We start from the raw sequence: 19,633 nt of genomic DNA, 5'->3' as shown, positions 1-19,633 counted from the left end.
AGCAAATGAGACCAATATGACTGTGATTAACTACACAGATGAAGTAATTGTGATTAATTATTTTAATAGACTGTCCTAATGTAGACATACATCTATGCATTAATGTAATTGAATGTTCTACGTGAAGGCCAACTGTATAAACCTTTCTACACATTTATATTTATCTGTACATCATCTTTACACTGAGCACTTCTTTACTTCTTTAGAGAAGGGGAGAGAGAGAGAGAGAGAGAGAGAGAGAGAGAGAGAGAGAGAGAGAGAGAGAGAGAGAGAGAGAGAGAGAGAGAGAGAGAGAGAGAGAGAGAGAGAGAGAGAGAGAGAGAAAGACAGTGCATTCGTTCTTCCATGCCCATGTGTGTATGTGTGTGCATGTCTTTGGAACTCATACAAGCCTAACACTGCCAGCCCATCCCAGGATTACACCACAGCTCCCTAGCAACCACTTGGAGCTGCATGGCGACGGCTGGCCCCAGGACAGCCAGCCCATATTGTGGAATGGAAGCATAATTCTTCCAGATTGGCTTCACCTCTTGCCAGTGGCCACTGCATTGTCTTCCACTGGCCCAGCTTCCAGACAATAACTATGATTTAATACAAAGAGGATTATTATAGTCACTTTCTAATCAATGGCGTAATCAGAGAGAACAATGGCGCTGTCATTATCTCTACGATACAGACTCAAACAACATGCACGTTACTTACTGAGCCATTCAATATGGGGAAACTCTAGTGGTTATGATGGAACCATAACATGAGCGTGTGTCATGAGGCTTTTACACTCACGTTTGGCATTGTGTGGAGAAGACAACAATGCCAGTTTAAAAACACAAGCCTGCCTATAGCTACACTGTTACAGTTACATTGATATCAATGCATCCCAAGACTAGGAATGCTGATTTAGCCTGCAATGATATGAATCGTGGGGGTGGCACAGTGGCGTGGTGGGTAGCGATGTCGCTTCACAGCGAGGAGGGCCTGGGTTCGATTCCCCGGCTGGGTGATCAGGGTCCTCTCTGTGTGGAGTTTGCATGTTCTCCCTGTGTCTGCGTCGGTTTCCTCCCACAGTCCGATGGACTGGTGACCTGTCCAAGGTGTATCCTGCCTTCCGCCCGCCGAAGACTGCTGGGATAGGCTCCAGCACCTAACCACCCCCCACCCCCACCCCCCACGACTGCGAAAATGGATGGATGGATGGATGGATGATATGAATCGGCCAAATACAAAATGAGTTATCAGTTTTGCATTTCACAATCATAATCTGTTCATTACCCTCATAAACACTTTATAAACATACTTTATCATAGCTATGTTGCATGTTAGTCTACAGTATATGCTGCATACCTGTAACATTTCATCTCAAGAAGTTATCGTATTGTCTTGTACTTCAGGCAGTACAGTGAATGTCTAAACCAGCTGTTCTGAGGTCAGCTGGGAACCAGTCACTGCTGACTGAATAGTTTTGGCTCCAAATTGAATCTCCAAATTGAGTCTCATAAACACCGAACCTTGGTGACCTCATGCTAGTTAAGAAAATGAAGGGTGCTGACAACAAACCGAAGGCTTGAAGCAACAGCACTCACAGAAAACAAATCAAAAGCCACTAACTTAAAAAATGAGGCTTAATAAATATTTTTCCCCATTTGGAGTCGGCCTGTGAGAGCTAGGCCTCAGAGTAGGCTTCTGCATTATCGGAGCGCTACTGTTTTCACATTAAATCTCACGAACAGAGGTACGTGAGAAAACCCTTCTGAAACTACCAAGGTCCAGCCCTCGCTGCCCTCGTAGCCATTTACAGTCATGTTGGAATGGTGTTTTTAAAATAAATGCCACTTGGGTTGACATTGCTTCCTAACACTATGAACTAATACATTTTTAGGTATTGCATCAATATCCAGATACCTTTTGGGCCCACTGTGTATTTATAGAATAACCAGCAACATCTCGCAAGTCAGTCTGTGTGTTTTTCTCGGTCATTTTGTTTCATGTGTTAAATCTCACACTTTCTCTTCTTTCTCTCCTCCTCTTATCTCTCCTCATGTGAACTCTGCGTGTACATGCATGTGTCTCTGTTAACCTGACCATCCTGTCTGATGTTACCTCTGCCTCTCCAACATCAGTGCCTGAAGCTTCTTCCAAAAAACTCCCAAAAAAAGGAAAAACTTCTGAAAATAGACTCTCTCTCTCTCTCTCTCTCTCTCTCTTTCTCTCCTTCTCCCTCTCTCTCTCTCTCTCTCTCCCTCTCTCTCTCTCACTCTATATTTCCTCTTAGTATCTATCGCTGCTTGTTTTTCCTCCATTCTCTCTCTCTCTCCCCCTCTCTCTCTCTCTCTCTCTCTCTCACTTTCCCTCCCTCCCCCCGAACCCCGGCATCCTTTTACACATATATATATATATATATATATATATATATATATATATATATATATATATATATATATAGGAATGTATGTGCCAGTGGTTGCCATGCCAACCAATTCAGCCCACGGAGACAGAGAGACAGAGAGAGAGAGAGAGAGAGAGAGAGAGGGAGGTAATTATTAAGAAGAAAAAGACAGGGTAGAAAACACTCCTCAATCCCCTCTATTTAACCACCTCCTCCTGTGGCATGTCACACATCTCCTTCCTCCCTCCCTCTCTCTTCCTTTTATCTCCCTCTCCCTCCTTCTTTCTTACTCTATCTATCTCTCCCTCACTTTTTCTCCCCATCTCTTTCATCTCCTCTCTCCAACCCCTTATTTTTATTGCCCTCTCCATCTACTTCTCTCACTCCCTTTTCTTTTTCTCCCTTTTTCCCCTTTGCACTCTTTCATTCTCTCTTTACCTTTCTCTCTTCCTCACTGACTTTCTCTCTTTTCCTTTTTATTGCCCTCTCCCTCTACTTTTCTCACCAACCCCCAACCCCACCACCCCCACTTTGTCTCACCTCTCAACTCTTTTCCGCTCTTTATCTTTCTCTTTATCAATCTATCAGTCCCTTTCTCTTGCTCTCTTTTTGTTTACATGTTTTTTAGCCCTCCATCTGCATCTGAACCACATTCTCTCTCTTGTTCTCCCTCTCTCGCACATTTTCTCACATTCTCCCTTCCTTTATATCCTTTCCTTTTGCCTTCTTTCAGCACCTCTCTTCCTCTGCCTCTTTCCATTCACTTCCTTTAGGTTCTGTTTAATTTTGGGTTATCTGTTTTATGAATTCCTCTTTTTTTGAAAACTTAACCGTGTTGTAATTGTATGTTGAAAAGCCTCCATTATTTCACACCCCCACACTTTGTTTTATAACATCCCCCTCTCTTCCTTCTCTTTCTTTCTCTTCCAACTCTCTTTCTCTCTATTCTCAGTCTTCAGTGTGGTTCTATTCTACCCATCTCCCGTCTCCAGCTGGCATATTTCTCCTTCCTCTCTCCTTCTCCTCTTCCGCTTTTTTTTAATACGCTCGTTCAGCAGTGGTTACATTGAGGTGATCTGGCCTTTACAAGCACATTCAAAAAAGACGTACCAGTAAAAAAAACAGCCAGAATAAAGACTTCTTCCTTTTCAAAGCAGGAAGGCAAATAAAAACACCAATAAACATCAATACAATGCTCTATCTGTAGAGTAAAGCATCCATTGAAAGTAAATACCCAATGTAGATTCTTGCTTGTTTAAAACTGTGCATTTATGCATTTCATATTCTGCATCTGTAATGAAGAAAAATGATCACACACACACACACACACACATTTGTGTGTGTAATTTATTTTTTTTTAAATCCATTAAACTCATTTAAACTAATAAAATATGTTGCGTATATGACCACTCGAAGGACCTGATAACTGCCACAATCAGATAATGATCATATTATTACTGCATATATAAAAAAAACAAATGTGTGCATAGCAGTGAAATATCACTGATATTCTGTTGATTGCATAAGTGTCTTGCCTGTGTAAAATCTGTGGTGTAACAAATCTGTTGAGAGAAAATGAATATGTATTAGCTCACTGCAGCCTAGAATTAAAATCAACTAAACACTATGAGAGCTTTCTACGACAAGTGGGAAAGCGAAGGAGTAACTGCTTGACTCAATCTTAACAATCTTGAATCATTACACTACACATCTAACACGTGTGTGTGTGTGTGTGTGTGCATGTGTTTCAGTTTCCATTAAGCATGAACACAGATATGTTACCTCACCTGGTAAGCATTTTTACATTACCACACACTTGCGAGCTGTAGATGATTTTGAAATGACTGAGAAAGCTGTAAAACATCGAGAATGAAGTTCCTGTGAATCCTTGGAAATTTTAATAAAACATACAAGATACTTTCAGTGTGTAGTTTAGAAGATTTAAATCGACACTGTATATGTTTTCATAGTATGTAACATGAATTATTAAAATAACAAGAGATGACAAACACTTGAGCAATAATGTATATGAGTAACACCTGTGTATCATTTGGCAACCTCTAAAAACACTAGGTGAAAATGCTCATGGCAAACCTCACCTCTATCACATTAAAACCAATTGGAAGAAGCAAATTGGCTACTTGTAGCATCTTGACAGTAGCTAGGGTAGCTCACTTGACTTGGATCAAAGAAGAGATTTCTCAGAGGAAGATGGCTGCTAAATGAGAACGCTTTCTCACTGGAAAGGAAACTGAAAATGTACTGTCACCACAGAAATCTGACTAAACCTAAAAGAAATGACCATTTGAAATCTGATCAATCCTATATTGCTGACTGTTGCTATCTGACAAAAGTCATTTGATTTGTGCTGTGAAGCCTGTTGAATTATGTGTGCTAGTACGTCTAAAACTGCGTCAAAATTTGTTAATATTGTTAAAACATCCATCCAACGGCACATGCAGTACTGACACATTATTACTTAAAGAGGATTTGTTCCTTTCTCAAACCTCAAACAAGCTGTAGGTCAAACTGTGGTATCATCCCTAATTGAATATTTCATTCAATATTTCTTGAACTTGTATGTGGAATGAAATGTCATTCTTCAGGCCCCATGGTGCTACACACAAACATACAAAAGATGCACGACATATTTCTAACATCTCCAAGGACAGCTCCAAGTCAAGTTGACTTTAGTTTACTTGACATTCATTTGTTTAACTAGTGTTAGATTTGGATAACAGTTGCGGCTCCAATTTGTAGTACCAAAACACAAAATAAAAGCTTAAGAATGTTAGTCTATACTGTATCTGCTTGCTCTGTTGAGCTAATGTTATGAGTTATCAGTTGTTAACAACTAAAAAATAATAATAATAATAATAATAATAATAATAATAATAAAGGTAAATGCTAGCTAGCTAGAAGTTGCCTTCATATCCATCTTTCTTAAAAGCCTTTTGTTGTGGAAGTATCACATCTGGTCAATGCTTCAAAAACTCATGCCAAGAAAATGACGTTTCTACTTAGCAAAACAGATAGAAACATGTGGCATTCTGGTTTGACATGAGAAGTAAGCCAGTCCCATCATATAACTAAAATGACCGTGTCAGTTTCTCTACTGCAAAGGTTACATGTAGTGTTATAGCTTATAAAGGTAATGAGGTGTCTTGAGTAGGATGGCAATTGAGTTTTACAGCTTCTCTCCCCACAGTTGAACAGGCACAAGTCCAAAATGTTTACAAATGGTCAATTAATCCTTAACATTTTACAGCGGTCATCTCTGACACCAGCCCAATTTGTCATGGTGCGGTGGGTGGCGTCCATTCTATGACCCATTCAATATGCTGATGACTGTGTGTAGACACAGGTGTGTCTGTGTGCGTGTGTAATGAAGTGGACAAGATGTCCAGTGTGAAGATATCCTGCACTAATTCTATTAGACCTTTACAGAATTCTTTCCTTGCTTCCTCAATGGCTTCAGAGGAATAAATGATATTTTAATGACTGTGTGGCCTACCCATGATAATGCTGGCAACATTCCCTAGTCCCATAATACCTTGCATGAGTTATGGGACAAATGTCGGGTCAAGGGTAATTAATCACTAAGTTAACCACTGATATGCATTTATGTCCAAAATGTGTAGACACAAAAACACAAAAAAACAAGTATGAGTTGACAATCATCTCCATTAACTCTCTTAGGATGTAAGCAGGATGGGGGAAAAACAGAAGACCATACTGCTTTTTTGGTTACTTAATAGTATTTAGCATAAGCCAGGGGTGTCCAGTCTTATCCACAGATGGCCAGTGTAGCTGCAAGTTTTCTGATGACATGTTTAAAGACTTAGACCAACTGATTAAACAAGTAGAATCAGGTGTGCTTCAGTTTGTTTGGAGTGAAAACCTGCAGCCACACTGGCCCTGAGATTGGACACCTCTGATTTAAGCCATGGAGAGGCTACCCCAAGTCTGGGGTGTTTTTAATGTAGTGAATGAACAAGTGAATTAATTAAAAAAGGAATCTAGCCTAAGGGATACACACCACCACTCCTGGGTAGTGACCGAATCAGAGTCAGTTCCAACAGCAGATGTTGTAGGTACAGCAGCAGCTACATGAAAGCTCAGTAGACAAATACAGAAAAAAATGGAAACTTTAAAACTTGTAATATGGAATACATTTTGCTCAGTGAGACATTGTTTTTAAACTAAAACCACAATCTAACCATGAGTCTAATTTTGAGCAGGATAGCAGACACAAACTGTGGAAGCTAAATGTCTAACCCCAGCATAAAGCATGATTATTATTAACAGCATGCTTGACAGTGTTCACTAGCCAACCACTGTGCCTGTTTTCTGATACAGGGCTCACTATAATCAATTGCTACTATCCAGCAGAACTTTGAAAGCATTCCTATTCACTGTTTCTAAAACAATTTAGACAACAGAGACAACATGAGTCCAGCACCATGTAAGAAATGAAAACTCACAGCTTGCATTTTATCTGAAGCATTAAATGAGCCATTGCGTGTAGCATTGAGATTGTTAAAATGGGTAAGGATCACATGTTTTGTAAAGATGCTACAGCAATAAAACATGTTTTTGTAATTTACATTTTTACAGGTTTCTGGAGGCCTTAATCTCGATCCAAACTTGACAAATGTCAGTTAGTCTTACTGTTGTGTATATGGTCCTGGTTTGTGGAAAGAAAAGCCATCCTTTATATTTTTGCAACATTTCTGTCACTGCCTGACACTGGAACAAACAGCAAAGTCAGAAGTGCAGTCTTGAACCTGTCAAGTGCAGAATGTAAATCAAATGTTTATATTAGTTCATTATGCCACTCAATACTGAATTAAATATGTACTTACATAATTACATTTGAATAGAACAAACTATCTAAAAACTAAAGTAATAACTCTCAACTTCTAAGGGTTATTAGCAATAACACTCATGTGTTTCTCTGTGGGGTGAATAGGTGATATGCAACTGTCTCTCTCACACAAAAAAAAAATAAAAACATCATATCAAGCATTTATGTATGGAGTCATTGTGCTACACACAGTGTAGAGAAAGTTTAGCTCCCTATTAAGCAGCCTTGAAGCATTACCACTAGGAAACAATACAATACGAGTCACAGTGCAATTTTACCAGAACTCCCAAGAGCAACTGAGTGAAAGCTCTACACCAAGTGTGTATGATTTTCAAAACAGTATCAAAAGACTGAAAAAAATGTAAACAATGTATGTAAATTTAAAAGTATATTGTTGATACACGTCTCTGCCTCTTCTGATGTTCTCTCATTTGAGTTGAAATTACTGTCAATAAAACAAAGCATCTGTGTACAGCCTCTCAGAGTACAGAGGGCAGGAAGGAAGGGAAGGCCTTACTCTATGCATGCACCCAGGCTCAAAAGTTTGGGCTTTCTTTCTGTTGCGTATAAAGTCTAGAGCAGTGGTATTCAACTCGGGAAGGTACAGTTCCATCAAATGTCTTGCTTACAAAGATCCAGATAAACAAACTAAAGAAGGTGAATGGCAAAAATGGTTGCCATTAATGGCTGAACCATTAAAGCAGTTCCGGTCCTAGCTTTCCCACAGCCATAAGCAAAATCTAACAACTAAACTTCTTCATTCTCTGCCAAACTGTTGTACACACCCCTACATTCCCATTATAATCATCTGCTGTTAATCCAGTAGCTCTTCCATTGTTCCACTGTTGAAAACATTTACCTTTAAAATTTGCAAAGATCTTTATAATCTATTGACAGCAGCAGCATGCTCAAATTTTACCTTCATTCTGTGGTTAGGGTCACCATCAGTGAGCTCATTAGAACGACCCACTGGGAACAACAGAACACAGCCATGTAGTGGTAGGCCACGTAAAAGTGACAGAGCAGGGTCAGCGGATGCTGAGGCACATAGTGTGCAGAGGTCACCAACTTTCTGCAGAGTCAATCACTACAGACCTCCAAACTTCATGTGGTCTTCAGATTAGCTCAAGAACAGCGTAGTGAGCTTCATGGAATATGTTTCCATGACTCAGCAGCTGCATCCAAGCCTTACATCACCAAGCTCAATGCAAAGCGTCGAATGCAGTGGTGTAAAACGCCGCCACCAGACTCTAGAGCAGTCGAGATGTGTTCTCTGGAGTGATGAATCATGCCTCTCTGTCTGGCAATCCAATGGATGACTCTGGGTTTGGCAGTTGCCAGAAGAACTGTACTTGTCTGACTGCATTGTGCCCAGTGTAAAGTTTGGTGGAGGGGGGATTATGGTGTGGGGTTGTATTTCAGGAGTTGGGCTCGGTCACTTAGTTCCAGTGAAAAGAACTCCTAATGCTTCTGCAGACCAAGAGATTTTGAGCAATTTCATGCTCCCAACTTTGTGGGAACAGTTTGGGGATGACTGTGCACCACTGCACAAAGCAAGATCCATATAGACATGGATGAGTGAGTTTGGTGTGGAAGAAATTCACTGGCCTGACCTAAACCTCATCTAACATCTTTGGGATGAGCTAGAACAGAGATTGTGATCCTGACCTTCTCGTTCACCATCAGTATCAGACCTCACAAATCCTCTTCTGGATGAATGGAAAACACCACAGAAACACTCAAAAATCTTGTAGAAGGCTTCCCAGAGGAGTGGAAGCTGTTATAGGTGCAAAGGGGGGGACCAACTCCATATTAATGCCTATGGACTTAGAAAATGGTGTGTCATAAAAGCTCCTGTAGGTGTAGTGTAGGTGTCCCAATAATTTTGTCTATATAGTGCATATATAGCTGACACACAGCCATTTTTTACATATGTTAATAGGCTTTACTGTAGAAATGCTTGGTTTGGTCAACTAAAATTTCTAACTGGGTCTCCAAATGGGCCACAGGCTGCCTGTTGATGACCCCTTTTCTAAAGGTTTGGATTATTTTGTCAGAACTCTGGTTTTTATTTATCCAAGCTATATTCTGTTTGATATCTAATGCATTCAAGTTTTTTTATGTCAAACTAATCTGCGTGGTATATAATCACAGTCTATGATCACACACAATGTATTTATAACAAAAATATCAAAAATCAAACCAAATTTTATTCAACCTGAAATTATATGAATTGTTATACCAACTGATAACAAATGACTGAACATGAGCAGACTGATAAAAGAACAAAGTCAATATCAAGTTAACATTAGTGGTCATAAATTTTACATCTTAAGAGAAAGAATCAGAAGAGGAGATGATGGAAGTGTACTGAAATGATGATGTTTCCTGATGATGCCTAAGTGAGCATTATTATAATCACTGTAAAGTTCATCTGTGGTTAGGTAACTCAGTGTTTTTTAACATTTCAAAATGCACTCATGTTGATCCACAGCTGTGATTTGTTTTTTCCATTTTTTCTACCTTGTTCTACCTTTTTTTTTCAAAATGACAAAATAAGTGTGTTCGACTCCCACTCTTTTAGTCAGTGGCATTTGCTAAAAGTCCTGGTGACATTTCTTTTCTTCTCTCTCTCTCTCTCTCTCTCTCTCTCTCTCTCTCTCTCTCTCTCTCTCTCTCTCCATGGTCGCTCCTATTCATTCCCCTGCTTTCTATAGAGTAAAACCAACACAGACTCTTTTAGTCTGGCTCTCCATTTTCTCTCTGGCCTCCCCCTGCCTGTTTATCCCTCGCTCTTTGATTTTTCCCCCCTCCTTCATTCTCTCTCTCAGTCGTTCATCACATTCTTTCAGTGCAAAAAAGCAGTAGAGTATTGGTAATAGCAGAAGTGACAGTAATACTAATATGAGCCTATGAGCCCCATTGCGTCTCTGACCAGCACCACACATCTTCACACTTTCACTTCAAAGCACTTTGCTCGGTTCCCTCTGTGCAGCGTTAGCTGCGATCATCAGGCCAGATAAAACAGCCTTGGACACAAACGCTTTACCACAGCACGAGCACTGACTTCTGTGACAATGCGATGACCTTGGAGATTGATCCAAATAAAAGACACAAAAATATATTTAACACAGACAGAGAGAGAGAGAGAGAGAGAGAGAGAGAGAGAGAGAGAGAGAGAGAGAGAGAGAGAGAGAGAGAGAGAGAGATAGACAGAGAGAGAGAGAGAGAGAGAGAGAGAGATAGACAGATAGAGATAGAGAGAGAGAGAGAGAGAGAGAGAGAGAGAGAGAGAGAGAGAGAGAGAGAGAGAGAGAGAGATAGACAGAGAGAGAGAGAGAGAGGACTAAAGAGAAGCCAGAGACCAGAAAGTAAAAAGTGAGATGAAGAGAGACAGCAAGAGACCAAAGCATAGAGAACAGTGAAGAATGTAAGATAGATAGATAGAGAAATGCTGTGGCAGGAGGCCAAACAAAAGAGAGAAGAAAAATGAATAGAGAAAGAGACACTGTAGAAGCAGGAGACCAAAAGAAGGGGAGGCAGAAAGAAAACAGAAACAGTACTAGATAGAGACCAAAAGACAAAAGAAGACAGACACAGAATGAAAGCAAATGAAAGAGGAAAAAAGGAGAAAGACAAAGCAATAGAGATAGCAAGAGAGAAAGTGAATAAAGACAGAGAGAACAAATGAGAAAGCAAGAGCAGAGAGAGAGAGCAAAATATTGTGAGTAAGAAAGTTAATGAGTTAGGGGGTAAGACAAAGGGAGAGAAACAAAAGAAAGCAAGAAAGAAAGAAAGAAAGAAAACTAAAGAGAAACTGACTTTAAAAGAAGAGACTAAAAGAGAGGGAGAGAGAAGCTGGAGACAAGAAATAAAGAGAGAATGGTAAATAGAGGAAAAAAGAGAAATGGATAAAAATGCAAACCAAGACCATGGGACAGATAGAGCAGAAGAGGGAAAGATACAAAGACACAATCAGAGAGAGAAAGAGCCAGACAGAGCATGAGAGAGTCCAAAAGAGAGAGCAAGAAAGAAAGAGTGCAAGAGAGAGAGAGAGAGAGATAGACAGAGATAGACAGAGAGACAGAGAGACAGACAGAGAGATAAACAGAGAGAGAGACAGACAGACAGACAGAGAGATAAACAGAGAGAGAGAGAGAGAGAGAGAGAGAGAGAGAGAGAGAGAGAGAGAGAGAGAGAGAGAGAGAGAGAGACAGACACCCAGCAAGCAAGAGCAAACAGAAAAAATTGACCAAGCAAAAGATGGACGAAGCTCAATGAAGACTGAGCACAACAAAGAAAGCCATTCGATAGCTGTACCTTGGCAGCCATGATCATGGAGGAACCCCCGCGGATGCCCAGGATGGGGATGTGCGTCTGGGCCGAGATGAAGTCCAGGATCTGGGCGATGGCCTCCTGGTCAGTGTCATCTCCAAACACTACGCCCTGCAGCCAGTTGCGGGACATGAGGGCGCAGATGCGGTTGATGATGCTCTTGGGGTCAGTCTCGTTCATGGTGACCAGGTCCACCTTAGGTGGCAGCGGCACATGCAGGAAGTCCTCCTTCTCCAGGCCCTCCGCCAGCGTCACCTCACTGGAGTTTCCCACCAGGATGACAGCAATGCTAAGGCCCTGAGCGAACTTGGGCGGCAGTGGTGCCGCCACCGGGTTGACTGCTGCCGGCGGGTAGTGTGGTGGCCCGATGATGGAGTGGCCACGGGTGCTGCTGCTCACGCCCCCAGCCCCAACTCCACCGGCGGTGGAACCGCCTCCTCCACCCCGCCGTGACTCGCAGGCCGGGAGGAAGAGAAGGAGCGAAGGAAGGACGAGGAGAGAGAGGCGAAGGCTGACAAGCATGGCCGACGATTGAAGACGCAGTCCCTGGAAGAAGAGAGGGAAGACAGCGAGTTTAAAAATTAGATGTGTGCTCTTTTTCATGGTCACATCACCACCCATTACCAACGCGTTGAAAGAGATTTCTTGGAAAATCCTTTAGAGAAATCAAGATGCTTTAGAGAATTCACATATACACACTGAGTGCATGTACATGCACCTAATAATAAACTGAAGAAAACTGACACTGATCAACGTGTTTACATGCACTTGAGTAATCAGATAATGGGAAATTCCGAAATTCTAAATGAGTCAGACAGTAATCCGATTTCTGCTTTGCAACTGGCCAGTAAACCTACAGAAGATGTGATGTAAACATAAATGTAGAACTCAAACTTCATGCTGTGGCATTGCGCCACTTTACCTGAGACTATGAACACATACGATCTAGATGATAAAGAATATTTAAATGCTTCATGTGTCTCACAGCAACACAGCTTGCTTATTTTCCTGTATAGCAGTCTGTTCCGTACATGTGCAGACTGAGAAATCAGAAAGAAATAAGAGTAAGAGTTTACATGCACTGGGAAATCTGATTACTGAGCTAAAACCCATTTCTCTTAATCACACTTCTTAATCGGATATATAGATCAGTGTATGGTGTTTACATGACCATTTAAATAATCAGTACTGCAGAAATCCTATTTTTTTTGTCAAGTAATTTTTTGAACATTTGTATTGGTCCGTTCATCATGGAAGTACAAAAGTTTTGCAGAATAGCAACAAAGACACACACACACACGCGCACACGCACACACACACACACACACACACACACACACACACACACACACACACATTCATTCTATGTTTTGCATTCATTTACTAGGTAAGTGAATCAAAGCAGTAGTTAAGGTCCACAACTGCTTCAGTATGCTGAAACGGTATATAGGCTGAGTTAAACGCCACTCAAATGAATACAGGTAAATATTTTACCATAAACTACTGGAGTAAAATCTATTTCAACTTCATTTTAGCTTGGAGACACAGGTGTGAGTAAAATTTTTTTAGTGCAGTTTATATTTATATTTCATTGGAACGAAATATACTTTCATTCAATTTCTTCTATTTTATGTAAACCAGTTACTTGGAGAAATCATAATTCATTTATTTAATGTCCATTCAGCTTTCCAAAAGCCAACGCACATAAGGCAATTGTTTTCTAAGCCACCTGAGTAAAATTAAATAAAAAGAGTAGATGCAATCTTTTCCACAAACCATCTGATTAAAAGGCTATTCAAATGAGTAAACAGAATCATTTCCATAAGCCGTTTGAGTAAAATGCAATGAGAAAATTAAATGAGAAAAGGAAACTGGTTTTATAAGCCATGTGTGTAATTTGAGTTAAATGCAACTCAAATGAATAAATTAATTATTTTTTTCCAAATCCATTTGACTAAAAGGTTTCTCAAATGAATAAGGGCAATCATAATTCCACAAGCCAGTTCCATAAACTGCAACTTAAATGAGTCAGGGCAATTATTTCCCATAAGCCATTTCAGTGAAATGCAAGTGTAATGAATTGAGGCTACTGCAGTGCATTAACTGCCATGAAGTCACTGGTGAAGTTTTATGGTTTGATGCATTTATTCCTAAGGTGAGGCGTGCCCTAGATGTGCATTTGTTACTGGCTTTTATAGTTTTGTAATGCATAAATCATTTGTGTGAACTCGACCTTGAGTTTCAGAGTGTGTGTGACTGTCTTGTAAAGCAACAGTGAAACACGCTCAGCATGAGAGCTTTTAAAGACATTGATTATGAAGCACAATGAGAAGTTTGTTTTTTTTTCCAAAGGACAGTGAGAATAGCCGTGAAATAGAGTGAGAGACGGATGATGAAAAATAGCGACAGACAGACAGAACGAGTGATGATAAGAGGCAGAGAGAGTGCGTATGTATGCGTGTCACCCACAGAAAGTGTTTAGACAGAATGACACACCAGTTGATTGATTGGCTGACAGAATGGCTCACACACATTAAAACACAGATCGCAAATTTGTTTTAATGTAATGTTAGAACATGTTTTATATGCGTCACATATGTATTTTTTACTATATATCTATATATACACAAATCCCTGTTGTCAGAAAACAAAACCTCATATCTCTATTTTTGGGGTTTTGGCCTAATTTGGTAATCTCTGTTGTCCTTTACCTGGTTTATAAGGTAAGGTTTTGTTCCCATGGCAGAAGCTATATATATATGTAAGGGAAGCAATACCATTAATATATATATATATATATATATATATATATATATATATATATATATATATATATATAACCTCCCACTTCTTCAACCTCTGCAGCAATGCTGGCAGCACTCATGCATATATTTTTTGAAGCCAACCTCGGATATGATGTTTGGCCTGTTTGGAGTGGAACCTGTCCTGGAAAACCACTGTATGACCTTGGCCAATGTGCTATAGCTCAATTTCAGGGTGTTATCAATCTTCTTATAGCCTAGGCCATCCTTGTAGAGAGCAACAATTATATTTCTGCCATGTTGCCATGTTGAATATCCAGTGGCCAGTATGAGTGAATTGTACCCAAAACAAATTTAACAGCCCTGGAACCTTGTAACTCTAACGAGTCACATGACACCAGGGAGGGACAACGACCCAATTGGGCACAATTTGGACATATTTCACTGTGACGTGTACTCACTTGTGTTGCCAGCTATTTAGACATTAATGGCTATGTGTTCAGTTATTTTCAGAGGACAGTAAATCTACACTGCTATACAAGATGTACACTGACTACTTTAAGTTACATCCAAGTTTCATTTCTATAGTGTTGGCCCATGAAAAAATATAATAAAATATTAGCAGAAATGTGAGGGGTGTACTCACTTTTGTGAGATACTATATAGCATATATGTATACACACACACACACACATCGCTGCTGTCAGAACAAAATCTCCAATTTTCAGTTTTTGACATAATTTGAAAATGTCTATTGCTCTTTACATTGTGTGTAAATTTCACAAAGAATGGACCAAAAGGAATGGTCCAAAATGACTTGGAAAAACATCTGGTTCTATTGACTTACATTAAAAGTAAAGTAGGTTATTTCCTTCTCCTGTAAAGTTACCATTTTAGAGAAACAAGGTTTTATTCAAACAACAACAATATACATTAATATAATATGAGTCATGTAAAAGTGCTTGTGCTGTATTTTGAATGCAGCTGTAACACCTTTACCAAAAAGTCACAGCATCCTTATACACAATTCACTGCACTAAATAGTGAGTTTCCTTTTACTTTTGATGCAGAACCTTTTTGATTCATAAATTTAATACACCAGTTTGAAACATTTAAGAATATAATGTTATTTACACTGGCTAACAGAAAGTACTGGAAACTAGTACTAGTGTGCTTCACACGTTCATTTGGCCCACACTGTGTGAACTAAAGGTAAAAAAAAGCTAGCAAAAATCGTCCAAAAGCCAATTTGGTTGTGCAGAAATCATAATCCAAATTAGAAAGGCATGACTATTTCACATATGTGTGTATGCACACACAACCAAACACACCCACATACACATACATATAGTGACTGACTGATAGTAAATGTCTCTCATATACATCTATTAACCCACTCTCTTAAAAATCCACCTGTCTCTCTCTCAGACTCTCTCTCTCTCTACCCATTCTCATTCTCTCTACTCATCCCCCTCTTTTTCCCCTCCCTCTTAGCCTTCTCTCCATCTTTGTTCATTCCTTTTGAAGTGCCTGAAGAGATCTCGTTATTGTTTACTGCCGTTCTCATTAGCAGCAATGCAGGGAAAGACAACCACTTAGTCACTACCAAATGTGTAGTGTGTGTGTGTGTGTGTGTGTGTGTGTGTGTGTGTGTGTGTGTGTGTGTGTGTGTGTGTGTGTGTGTGTCTTTGAAGCTCATAAATCAAAATCAGTCACAAAACTAAAAGAGCTTTTTGTAAGAGGTGTGTGTGTATATGTATGTTTGTTTTTGATTTATCTCAGAACAAAAAATGTCCTGTCTTTGTTGGAAAAAACTTGAAAAAAATGATTTTTTAAAAGTGTTAACAAATGGTGTCCTGTCTTTGTGAAGTGCTTTTTACAAAAGCTACATTTGGGATGTTTAATTGCTAAATTCAGATGTTTATTTTGGTTACATTGCCACAGGTGTTTAAAAGCATGTGGCCAAGCAGAATGCCTTTACAAACACTTGTGAAAGAATGGGTTGCTCTAAAGAGCTCACTGAATCATTTCAACAAGTCAGTTCGTAAAATTCTTCCCCCCTAGTTACTCCACAATCGACTGTGAGTTGTATGATTGAAAAGTGAAAGTGCTCAGGAATCACAGAAACTCAGACCATGTAAAGTTACAGAGGGGGTAGCCAAGTGCTGAGGCGCATGCTGCATAAAAGTCCCCAACACTCTGCTGACTCAATAACTTCAGAGTTCCAAACCTCCTCTGGCATTAACATCAACAAAAAAAAAACTGTGCTTCATGGCATGGTTAATAACAGAACAAGCAGCTGCATGCAAGCCTTACATCACACAATGTCAAGCGTTGGATGGAGTGGTGTAAAGCACACTGCCACGGACTCTAGAGCAGTAGAAACACATTCTGTGGAGTGACGAATCACACTTCTCTATTTGGCAGTCTGATGGATGCATCTGGGTTTGGTGAATGCCAGGAGAACGTTACCCACCTGACTGCACTGTGCCAAGTGTAAAGTTTGGTGGAGGAGGGATATTGCTATGGGGTTGTTTTTCAGGGGTTGGCCTAGACCCCTTACTTCTAGTGAAGGTAAATCTTAATGCTTCATCATACCAAGACATTTTGGACATTTGGACATCGTATGCTTCCAACTTTGTGGGAACACTTTGGGGAAGACCATTTTCTGTTCCAGCATGACTGAGCCCCAGCGCACAAAGCAATGTCCAAAAAGGTACGGCTGGATGAGTTTAGTGTAAAAGAACTTGACTGGCCCTCACAAAGCCCTGACCTCAACCCCATCAAACACCTTTAGAATGAACTAGAATGGAGACTGCAAGCCAGACTGTCTTGTCCAACATCAGTGTCTGACCTCACAAATGCTGTTCTGATTGAATGAACAAAAATGACCATACAATGACCCCGAAATCTTGTAGAAAGCTTCCCAGAAGAGTGGAAATTGTTATAGCTGCAAAGGGACCAACACCATATTATTGCCTATGGATTTTGAATGTGATGTTATAAAAACTCCTCTAGGTGATACCTTTAAATCAAGGCCAAAAAGAGATGACAGAAATAAAATAACTCCCAGGACCATGAAAGCACTTGTATTTAATGCCACAGTGTCAGCCCCTTAAGAGAAACACTATCAGTAGGAAAGATACTGTCAACACACACACACACACACACACACACACACACACACACACACCGCACTGAGTATTGTGTGTATTTACATTTATCTTCTAGGAAGATTATTTATTTGTGTTAGAGTAATTACACTTTCACCAGATTCTGTGGTCTTGTTCTACCAATTTTAACTCTATCAAATCTAACATCTAGTCAGCGATGAGCCTTAGTTTTGTCCCCCTTAAATCATTAAAATGTTTCATTAAAAAGTCGTATGAACATGCATGTCCACGTTGGACAAATTAAAGGTCAGGATTTGCAATTAGTGCTTTCTGGGGACTCCTACTGTTTTGTGACAGTTTCTGAGTGAGTGCCCACAGATCTGATCACTGAGAGCTTATTACTGATTTGGGTCATCAGAGTAATAAAAGGTGCCTGCAGTGCAAAAGTTATTCCTATTCATGTTTCTCCTTGCTCAAAATGGCGGTTTGTGACAAATAAAATCTATGTATTTTGGTTTTGTAACGTCATGTTCTTCAGTTATTCAGTTCAATATCAATATTGCATTGGGAAATGTGTGTGCAGTTACAGCCCTTGTGTGTGTGTGTGTGTGTGTGTGTGTGTGTGCGTGTTGACAGTATCTTTCCTACTGATAGTGTTTCTCTTAAGGGGCTGACACTGTGGCATTAAGGGGAAGAACATGAGCCCAGCACTACCAAAAACATGACGAGCACTCTGGGGAGGATGAGAGGCGAGGGAAGGAGAGGAGAAAGGGGAAAAAAAGAAAGAAGAAGATGAAGAAGAAGCGGAGGGATTACTCCGAAAGAAAGGCGGCTCTTACAGGGCTAATTATTGGAGGTTTGTCAGCGCTAATTGCAGGTACACATGCTAATTGTGAATGCGCTCACTTGTGTTGAGACGGAACGACTGGAGCGAAGGAGGAGGAGAATGAGTGGGAGGAAAAGAGCGAAGGGAGGGAGAGGGAGAGGCAGAGCGGGGGGGGGGGTCTAGGAAAGAATGAAACAAGCACATACGGAACATAAAAAAACAAAAAAAAAAAAAAAGAAGGAAAGACACCAAAATGTGAGGAAACTGGGAACAAGGGTACAGTAATAGGTTTAAAAAAAAAAAGAGGGCAAAAAATATAGGAAAGACTAAAAAGGAGGGCGGGTGTAACAGTAAGAGTCATTTAAAAGAACTGAAATAATCAGATGAATGAAGGTACAATAAATAAAACAATGCTAAATGAAAGAAAAAAAATGACAGTTGCAGCAGATGGAAGGTGACAAAACGAAGGAAAAGAGAAAGAGAGAAAGTGCTAGAGGATGACAGAAGAAAGAGAAAAGAGGCAGAAGAGATGTGCCATTCGGTTTTGCCGTTCAGTTTAGCAGCGCTTGGTATCCATAGCAACTATTCAAATGAGCCATCCTCCACACACACACACACACACACACACACACACACACACACACAGCACTATACTGGTACAGTTTCAATTTTAACAGCCTTAAATTTCTTAATAACAAATACTTTCACCTTTCTACTTAAATAGAGACACTAGTAATATTCTCAGATTACGGTGTTTCACACACTGATGATGGGGAAGATTTCAGGATCTCTGAATAACACTCTCTCTCTCTCTCACACACACACACACACGCAGCACTCCTACACATTTTCTTATGAAAAGCTGTAAGCCCCATGTTGTCGCATGTTGCACGACTTCCTGCTGATATGATGACGAAACTCAGCATCTTGTCGGCTTCCAAGTGTTCACATTCACAGGCAAAGCACATGCACACATATACACACCAATTTATATTTCCATTCATAACAGCCATTAACTACATATTTTAGGGATGGCAAAAAAAGGAGCAGATATTTTTTCAGCATTTAATTTGTACCCTTCTCTTTCTTAAAGCCTCTAATATTGCTTTCAGTTTCTCAAAGAAATCTAAAGGGACATTTTTCCACACCTCAGTCTTAGAAGTTGGTAATATTTCCTGCTTCCCACAATCCAAGTAAGGGCTTCTTGACAGCTAAACATACTTTTAGACTCATAGTATTGACTTGTCTTCTCACAGTGGAAGGATGGACACAAACCTGTGGATTTTTTCAGATCAAGAGTGGAGCTTGATTTTCTCCTCTTTATCAAAGATGAAAGCTTTAAGCACT

The 19,633-nt window shown here is 40.0% G+C and overlaps 1 protein-coding gene across 4 annotated transcripts in view; it reads right to left on the bottom strand.

Annotated features, from left to right (window-relative positions):
• grin2bb (glutamate receptor, ionotropic, N-methyl D-aspartate 2B, genome duplicate b) overlaps positions 1-19,633 on the bottom strand; it is a 143,004-nt gene that overhangs the window by 103,461 nt on the left and 19,910 nt on the right. For all 4 annotated transcript variants that reach the window (XM_037543379.1, XM_037543380.1, XM_017699105.2 and 1 more), the window contains exon 3: positions 11,571-12,131. In XM_037543379.1, coding sequence (XP_037399276.1) covers positions 11,571-12,131 — 561 coding nt within the window. The remainder of the gene's footprint in view (positions 1-11,570; positions 12,132-19,633) is intronic.

This window comes from Pygocentrus nattereri, chromosome 12, assembly GCF_015220715.1.
Source record: "Pygocentrus nattereri isolate fPygNat1 chromosome 12, fPygNat1.pri, whole genome shotgun sequence".
NCBI lineage: Eukaryota > Metazoa > Chordata > Actinopteri > Characiformes > Serrasalmidae > Pygocentrus > Pygocentrus nattereri.
The sequence above is the reverse complement of the archived record's forward strand: the minus strand, read 5'-3'. Positions and strand labels throughout refer to the sequence as shown.